General features: G+C 47.4%; 1 protein-coding gene across 1 annotated transcript; it reads right to left on the reverse strand.

Moving 5' to 3' along the window:
- Window positions 1-938: 938 nt before the first annotated feature.
- Ahsa1 (activator of HSP90 ATPase activity 1) lies at window positions 939-8,993 on the reverse strand. The gene is made up of 9 exons (XM_038337978.2): window positions 8,764-8,993; window positions 7,336-7,526; window positions 5,243-5,325; window positions 4,760-4,877; window positions 3,836-3,924; window positions 2,212-2,340; window positions 1,693-1,794; window positions 1,421-1,472; window positions 939-1,327 (listed from the first exon to the last, which is right to left on the reverse strand). Exons 1-9 carry the CDS (start codon window positions 8,841-8,843, stop codon window positions 1,155-1,157), a joined length of 1,017 nt encoding a protein of 338 aa, XP_038193906.1. The 5' UTR covers window positions 8,844-8,993; the 3' UTR covers window positions 939-1,154.
- Between the last annotated feature and the right edge of the window lie 195 nt (window positions 8,994-9,188).

The raw sequence follows: 9,188 nt of genomic DNA on the forward strand, positions 1-9,188 counted from the left end.
ATTCTCTGGGGAAGAACACAGCAAGACAGCAGACACAAGGTTAGCATTAGCTCTGGGCTGTAGTCTGCATTACAAATCCCAGCCATGTTCAGTACTGGCTGTTGGATTTGGACTTTGTTTTTTTGAGACAGGGTTTCTTTGTAGCTTTGGAGCCTGTCCTGGAACTAGCTCTTGTAGACCAGGCTGGTCTCGAACTCAGATATCTGCCTGTCTCTGCCTCTCAAGTGCTGGAATTAAAGGCCTACGCCATCACTGCCCAGCTTGGATTTGGATTCTTAAACTAAACCAGAGGCAAGTATATGCTAACATACATTAAAAAGATCTTGTGGCAGTATGCCTCTAGTTCAAGGCCAACCTGTGATATACAGCAATATCCTGCCTCAATACTAAAACAAAAAGGAAAAAAAAATCCAAAGATTAACTCTTATGAAGTGAGTGACAGGGCCCTCACAGGGCTCTACGGAAGGTAGACAATGAAAGCATACTGTTATGTCTTGGACACAGTAGCTCGCTATAAAGCCACCACTGGTCACCTTCATCTCTATACACAACCTGCACCTGTGGCAATCTCCTAGGAGAGGGATCAGAGCCCAAGACCCGTCTCCACCTTCTTGGTACCCACTCCCTGCCATGTGGGTGCTGGGAATTGAACCCAGGTTCTCTGCAAGAATAGCCAGCATTCTTAAACACTGAGCCATTTCTGCAGCCCCACAACTTTTTCGAGATAGGGTCTCATATAGCCCAGGCTAGCCATGGATAACCTTAAACTCGTAATCCTGCTTCACATCCTGAGTACTGGGATTACAGGAGTATACTACAGAGCCCAGCTCTCTTTGCAGACAGAATGGAGGCTTCAAACCACTTGTATTTGTTCAAATTCAAAACCTTCAAGGAATTCAACACCAGGCTCCCAGTAAACACCAACTGTAAGAAATGTATGCTTTTAAAATTCTGTTTATTTAGCGTATGTACACATAAAAGAGAAATCACCCTTGGATCCCACCCAGCAGAAAACATGCACAAACCCAAGGTGTATGTGGAAGGGGGGCCCCAGCCCCAAGTTAGCAGCTGGGATGGTGCAATCCTGTGATCACAAGCCCATCACGAGCGGGCTGGACTGAAGTGTCAAACAGGCTGGAACCCTGCTGCTGGCCCTAAAACAAGCGAGCGCCATAGCCAAAGGTCTGTTTGATGCCCTCAAAGTAGTACCGCTGCCAGCCTTGCCGCGTCCGCTCTTCCTCAGGAGCAGGGATGCCTCGGCCTTCCATGCACAGCTCTGTCTCTCCGTTCTTGTCAATGAAGGTCAAGGTGATGGTCGCAAAGTGCCCTATGGGAAGGGGGTTTCAGATCCAGAGTTCCTGGACAGGTTTAAACCAGGAGAAAGCAGTGTTTGGGGATGAGGGCAGCGAGCATTACTTACCTTCTGGCCATGACTTAAACCGCCACTTCATAGCAATGTGTTTCTCAGGGACCTGAAATAACCAAGGAGCTCAGTCTAGTGAGGCAGTGCACCCGGCCACCCAACTAGGCAAGCCACCTGCCTCTCTGTGTGTGACTGTGTTACTCACAAGAAAACTCAAATTCCAGCACTGTTTGAAAAGTATCACAGATCAGTTTTACCCATAAAACTGAGAACCACACTAATCTAACTGAATGGCGGTGACAAGCTGGGAAGAGGCAGGGATTACTCACCAGATCAGTAAACTCTCCGGTGACGTTGCCATCAACCATGTGGAACTTCCCACCTTTGTCTGCTTCTAAGGCTGCAGGAGCATGGGTAAAGGCCTGCACCAGCTGCGGGGAAGCAGGAATTGGGGGAAGATGCACGGCTCTCAATGGGATACGGCACACACCAACTCCTCACACTTCCCTGGAGATTTGACTCTGCTTTGGTTTCCCTCTGCTCTGGTCCTCTATGGAGTAGGCTTGGACCTCAGGAAAATTCTGAGACCAAGATGCTATTACTTAAGGCCATACTTTCCCTTTCCTTATGCTCCTTCCAGGGCTAGAGCGTCAACGTGGGCCTTGTACACAAGTGCTGTCACTGGGCTACAACCCCCCCTCCAACACTAACAGACCCCGACTAGCACGAACAGAAAAACTCTAAGTGTGAATGCGCCCTTTGCCCTGCTGCTGTCAAGAGGCCTTGCCATTCCACTTGTCAGCAGAGCCCTGCAGGCGGAGGCCCCGGGAGGATGGACACTCACTCACCTCCTGGGTGGTAAACACTCTATAGAGCTCCTCTGGTGAGGTCAGGAAGGTCTCTTTAAGGGAGATCTTACAAGTGGGGATTTTGACACCAACAGGCTTGGCCTGGCTTTTTGAAGGAGCAGACTTAGCCTATGAAAGGAGTGAAAGGGGTCACTTTAGAGCTGGTGACATCTCAATCCAACACAGCTGCAGGGACAACTCATTCACTCTCATAGAAGCCTGCATCTCCAAAGCTAATTATTCAAAGTGATTAAAGGGAATTTAATGTGCACATATATGCTTTAGTCACAGGAAAATTCTTCCAGAAACATCCTTAGTGAAGACTTCCACTCTGTGACCTGAAAAGAAGTATGCGTGTGTGTGAATGTATGCCACAGGTGGTACCTGCAGAGGTCACTGGTTTCCCTGAGAGCAGGGAATGCTCTTAATTGCTCAGCCATCTCTCTAGCCCCTAGGAAGAACAAGTCCTCTTGTACTTATCACAAAAGCCACCAGACAAAGGACAAGTCAAAGTTAGGCATTTCAGAGCTCAAGTGTAACTCGTAACTCTCAGACAGAACCACACTGAGATAACTGGACAGGCAAGCTGAGGGCATAGCTCATCAGTAGAGGAGATGCTCCATATACACAAGGCCCTAGATTCGCCCCTTGTATAAGAAAGGAAAGGAAGAAAAAGAAAGAACAGAAAGACAAAGACAGAAAAGAAAGGAAGAGAAATAAAAAGGGAAATGAGGGGAAAGGAGAAAAAGCAAGCAAGCTGGATGCAGCTCTTTCTGGCGAGTTCTTCACTGTGTTTGTTGACAAAGGATGCAGGATTCTAAACCAAGAGCTGAGTCAGAACCACAGGATCTAGCTCTAGATAAAACATGTACTTGCTCCACAAGCAGAATGCGATGAATCAGTTTCCTGATGCATAAAGTTAGCAGTTTAACCCTACATGAGATCCTTAACAAACTATGAAATGGCCGGGTGGTGGTAGTGCACGCCTTTAATCCCAGTACTCAGAAGGCAGAGGCAGGTGGATCTCTGTGAGTTTGAGTTCAGTCTGGTCTATAGAGTGAGTTCCAGGACAAGCTCCAAAGCTACAGAGAAATCCTGCCTCAAAAAACAAAACAACAACAAAAACAAAGTACAAAATGCCAACTCCCCAGTTAGAAATGTTACTAAGAGCAGCTGACTGGTCCTAGGTGCAATCAAATGTCACACTTCCACATCCCTGATGGCTTCTCTCTGCTCTAGGGTCCACTATCAGCAATAAACAAGAGGATAGGTGACTGGTTAAGAGCACCTGTGATATTGGAAAGGCCTTAGCCTCCATTCCCAGCACGCACACTAGGTGGCTCACAACTGCCTGCAGTGTAAGGAGATTTGACACCCCTTTCTGGAGGCCAAGGGCACTTGGGGAACACAGACACGTACAGAAATAGAAATAAACATGTAGAATGAAAGTGTACCAGGTCATAAACCGATGGAAAACGGCATAGTACAGTCTCTCTTTTAAAAAAAGAAAAGAAAAAGCACACACACAGGGTACTCTGGCTTTGGAGTCAGGGACACAGGAAAGCTGAGGTGGCCACTCATCTCCCGCTGCAGACTTACACCATCACCTGGGAACGCTGCTTACCTTGCACACCTCAGCTTTTGGAGCTGGCTGACCCACTGAGTCTACCGACTCTCCGTTCACTGTGGGCAAGATCATGCCCTGAGTGAACTCTGCAAAGACAAAATCATATTCATTTCTTAGGACTTGAGACAAACACAGCTGTCATAACCAGAGTTACGAAAAAGCCTGTATTCTCTTATCTCTACTCTTAGTTTATGCCTGACAGATTATCTAAGTGCACAAAATACAGCAGCATTACCTTAAAAAGCTTAAACCCCTGATGAAAACGGAAACATTATAACGTTTTCAGTTTCTTTCTTTTATACAAGAGACTCACTAGTCACACACTGGAGCCTTCATTCTCACTAAAAATGATCAAATTCAAGGCTGGTCATGATATAAATGCCAATACTAAGATCAGAAGATGTGGCAGCGACAGAGTCCCCAGGACATCTGGGCTAACCCCTTTGCCAACTTCCTGGAGGAGGAGGACCAGCAACAGTCCAGCATTATTCTAAAAGTCTTGAGATCGGAGCTGTTTGATGGAAATGTGTGAGACTTAAATGTAATTTAAATTTTCCAGTGGCCACATTAAAAAGTTAAGGTTCAAGGTGAAGTTTTGCTAGTATATTTAACCTAACTATACATTCTAATATTACTCTAACAGAACTATCACTTCAGCGGCTCTAAGAGATCACTGCGATATTTGACACTGCCTTGGGGACCACCTTTCAGACTCCCAGCACATCTCACTTAGGTCAGCCACACAGGAGCTTAACAGCCAAAACTAAGACAACACAGCTCACGATCTTCCGCTACCTCGGAGCTTTTAGATCAACTTTAAAATACCGCCCCTCCATCATCTATCTGGGGGAGGACAGTCCAGGTACTCAGTCAGGTCTGGCAGTGGAAGAGAAGCCTCAGACAGATTTCTAAAGGAGATACCTGTTTTGAGGGTGCTGATGTAAATCCCCACTGCTTCTCTTAGAAGTTTCACCCCTTCTTCCTTCATTAAGGCCACGAGATTTGTGTCAGGCTCGTCTTTGGCAAGGCTCACACTAATCTGAGGGAGAGAGCAAAGGGAGGCAATGAATGACTTGAGGGACACTATCATGAACGTGAGGACTGACCAATCTCGGAACTGCGGACATTTCCAAAGGAAAGGCGGAGAGCGGCCACATCTGTACAATCCCTAACAATATTCCTTCTCAACTCCTCTCTCCAGGGCAAAGAAGGCGAATGTTAGAACCCATTTCTAGCAGAGATACTGACTAGGTACAAGTTTCTCCGGAGTTTCCAAAGGCATCACAGTTAGACCCTCGTCTGCAGATGGGACTCAGCCTGGACTACTAACAGTGAGGGACGGACCGCTTTTCTCATGAGACTACAGACAGGGAGGACTCAGACAAGGAGTTAGGAAACACAAACCTCCACTTCATCCACGCTGTTTTCATCAGACAAGTTGGGGATTTCCACATGCCCTTTGTATTGCACTCCTGACTTCGAGGTACCTGTGGAAAGCAATGATTCCATAGCAGCCTCCTCCTTTGCAGGGGAGGTCCTGCCAGAACACTGTCCACTTAGGCTTCTTTTAAGCCCCCATTCTAAGGCGCCCCTCTATTCTCAATGAATGCCACATGTCAGAAGCAATCAACGACACCCCAATGTCTTTTCTCACCCCATTATTGGAGAGAAATAATGAGTTACCACAGCATGGTACTGGGAGCTACACAAACAGAGCAGCAACCCAGCTCTCCCAGCCTATCTGGGCAGCCACTAGCTCAGTTCTGTCAGAACACCTGCTCTGAAAATAAGCATTTATTTATCAACGTGACTGATTACAGCCATTTCATATTTGCTTCTAAGTGAGATCATCATGGAGAAACAAGAAGTGGATAGAGACAACTACACACAGGTGGAGACTTACAGAAAAAAAGCTCTTATCTTAAAACATCTGTCAGGAAATGCGTCATTGGTGGAATGATCCTTCTGTCTCAGAAGACCTCCCTTCCACGACCTCCCAAGAGCCCTCAAGCTGCCATCCATTCCTGTGATGCCCACGAACAGGAGGAACTCTCAAAGAAAACACCACCCTGATTCCAGCATGCATCTATTTTATACTCATTACACATAAAATTCTGGTATCAATTCTTAGTTTCCATATTTTAATTGTGTGTGTGTGTGTGTGTGTGTGTGTGTGTGTGCGCGCGCGCTCGCACACCTGATGCAAGCACCCTCAGAGGCCAGAGGCATCAGATCCCTCTGAAGATGGAGTCATAGGTGGCTGTGAATGGCATGACGTGAGTTCTGGGAACCAAACTCCTAACTCTCCACCCTAATTTCTTTATCTTAAAAACATGTCACCGATGACTTTTTTTGAATGGTGTATTTATTGCCCTCTAGAATTCACAGCCATTTTTCTCCCTGAGCTTCCCCATCGGAGGGACTACAGGCATGGATCACCGCACCCCTCTTCCCCCTCACAGGGTTTTTCTGTGCAGTTCTGGGTGTCCTGGGACTCGCTCTGTGGAGATCCACTGCCTCTGCCTCTAGAGTGCTGGGATTAAAGGTGAGCACCACCACCATCCATCAGGTACTGAACCCCTAATTCCATCCTCTCTATAAACTTTGGGGCTTCTTACTGACGTGTACTAATTTTTAGGAGCACACATTAACTATGACAAAACTTATTCTACATCTCTAGGCCTCAATTTATCAGTATGTTATATAAAAAGGAGACTGGACAAGATGGTCACAGCTTTCCTCTTGGCCAGTTGGGGGCGCCATGTTAACAATCAGGGCTCATCCTCCTGAGACTTGAAGGACCGACTTAACACTGGCTTGTACAACACCTGCCTCTGTTGACGGCTCACCAACCCCTGGCTTCCTCAGATGGGCTGTATGTGGACATGCTGGGGTACAATTAGATGGTTTCTAGTCGTTATTGTTCTTTTCTCTTCCTTTAACTTTACACTTTCTTGTTCCATGAAAAATGTGCCCTCCCTGTGATTGGAATGCACTACTTTGGACTGTACTACTTTAGATATGTTTTGTAAAAACAACAACAACAACAAAAAAATCACTGACAGATCTACTTTCACCCTCTTTACTATTCACTTGGAAAATATTTCATACAGCTCCATTTTTTTTCTTAAGGATATCATAGAAAGGACATGAAATCAGAAGAGGGTAAAACAGCACCAAATAACATTTACTTATCAGCTACACTAATACAGTGGTCTAGCACGTCAAGATTCGCACTGGAGTCAGAAAGTGGCCGCAGCTAAAAGAAAACAAATGAAAAAAAAAAACCCTCTCTCTTTAAATCATTCATAAGACAAACATAAAATAAACTAGCCTGAGCGTCTATCACCTTATGAATCCTAAGGCAGAACAGGCCCAAAGATGTAGCACACTCCACCAGGCTTTCCTCCAAAACAGCACTGTTTTCTGTTTTCAGCAAGCATAAGAGCAGTGGAGACGGAGCTTCTCTGGCCTCCGACAGCCTGGCTGGTCCTTACCTGTCCAGTTGAGTTTGATGGTCCACTCGTAGAAGAAGATCAATTTGCCTTTCCGGTTGTTAATAGACGCCTCTCCATCAAGCCTGTTCACTTCCGTCACCTCACACTTGCCCTCCTCATTTTCTACTCGAACCGCCAGGAACAAAGTTTTCAGCTTTTCTGTGGACCAATTTGAAGCATCCCTTTCCGTCCTGCAAAACAGAAGCAGAGCTATGGGCTAGCAGGCAAGGGGAGGGAAGACTTTCCAGGCAGCAAGGCGTGCAAGGTTAAAGGAAGCAGAAAACAACAACAACATCAAACCCCCTAAATTCTACCCCAGCATGTTCACAAACAGGCCATCTGGGGAAGCCAGGGGGTGGTGAGCCGTCGACAAAGGCAGGTGCTGTACAAACCAGAGTTAAGTCGGTTCTTCCCGTCTCAGGAGGATGAGCCTTGATTGTTAACATGGCGCCCCCTTCTGGCCAAGAGGAAAGCTGTGCCCATACTGCTGAAGCCAGGAGAGCAAAAGACAGCAAGCATGTCGCTAAGAGCCCCAGTAAATAAAAACCAATAATGCTAGTCTCATTAGCACTGTTTTCGCGCCCGTCTTACTCAGACTGCTTTAAATGCCCTACACATTCTATGCCCTCTAGACTGTGCCACAAAGTCCACAAGAAAAATCGGGTCAAGTACTGTTAAGAGTCTTAAGACAGGGTCAGAAAAAAAGAGAGCAAAAATCAATTCTTTACCCCTCTATTAAAGCGATGTAAGCAAACGAAGCAGCAATTGAGTAAAACAAAAAAAAAAATACAGTTAGTAAAGTTCAGTAGCGCTCTGAGTAACCTTGCTTCTAGGAGATTTCATAAAGAAGGCTTCTAAGAACACCTAGGCTGTAAAATCGTGACTGCTCGGCAACCTGGAGTTACAACAGAACTTAACAGTTCCGGGTGAGAGGCTGCATCGCGTTCAGCATCCCGAAGCTCCAAGCGCCCTGCAGCTCACGTTCCAAGGCTTCTCCCGATGGACTGAGGCACAGTCCCCTATGACTTTTACTTTCACGGCAACCCACAAAACAGTAACTACCGCGCCTGGGGCTCGAGACCTCCCCGGCAGTCTTCCAACACAATCGGTAAGGGTTTAGATCTCAAGGACGCCGCGGCCACGTGTAGGAAGTATCTCCGGGCTCAGCCTGGATGCGGCAATTAGGGCGCTCTGTTCTATTCGCTCTGAAATTCCTCCTTTGGGACTCAGCGGTCTATGGCGAACCCCTCGCCCCAAAACACCGCGATGGTGGCGAGGGATGGAGAGGACCCCAACTACAGGAAGGACCCACGCCCAACCCTAGGGCAGGGCTGTTTGGACCCCAGATATGTACTCGCCAAGGTTCCAGGCAACCCCAAACCCTAGCCTGGTAACAGTGCTCTTGCGGCCTGTCTTGATGGCCCTTACCAGTGCCAGTTGTTGACGTTGGTGGCGTCCGCCCGCTCCTCCACGATCCAGCGTGGGTCTCCCTCACCCCACTTGGCCATCAGCTCACTTATCGCACCGCTACCAGCTCCCAAGCAGCCGCAGCCACAGCCTCAGGACCGCTCGGTCCCAGCCGCCCGGCAGCGCCTGGAAACTACTAGAAGCGGCAGCAGCACCTCCTGGCTTGCTTTTCCCTCCACCCCCACCCCCTCCCCGCCTTAACTTCCGGCTCCTCCTCGTTCCTACCAGGTACTTCCGTTCCGGCTCGCCGAACCGTAGGTTCTGTAACTTCTGGAGTTCTCTCTGTTTATTTTAAAAGGTCTCTGAAGTCTAAGCCCTCAAACTAATTATCCTCACCGACAGGGACACAAAATATTCGATTCATTGTTTCCTTAGGACCTAAGTCG

The sequence above is a fragment of the Arvicola amphibius genome, chromosome 7 (genome assembly GCF_903992535.2).
Source record: "Arvicola amphibius chromosome 7, mArvAmp1.2, whole genome shotgun sequence".
Taxonomy (NCBI): Eukaryota; Metazoa; Chordata; class Mammalia; order Rodentia; family Cricetidae; genus Arvicola; species Arvicola amphibius.

What these genes read in the sequence shown, in the direction of transcription:
- Ahsa1 (XM_038337978.2), bottom strand. Translation starts at nt 8,843, where the DNA reads ATGGCCAAGTGGGGTGAGGGAGACCCACGCTGGATCGTGGAGGAGCGG. An exon ending in AACGTCAACAACTGGCACTG is followed by an intron (nt 7,527 to 8,763) that starts GTAAGGGCCATC and finishes TCTGTTTTGCAG; the next exon opens with GACGGAAAGGGATGCTTCAA. An exon ending in GAGTGTTTACCACCCAGGAG is followed by an intron (nt 1,795 to 2,211) that starts GTGAGTGAGTGT and finishes GCTTCCCCGCAG; the next exon opens with CTGGTGCAGGCCTTTACCCA.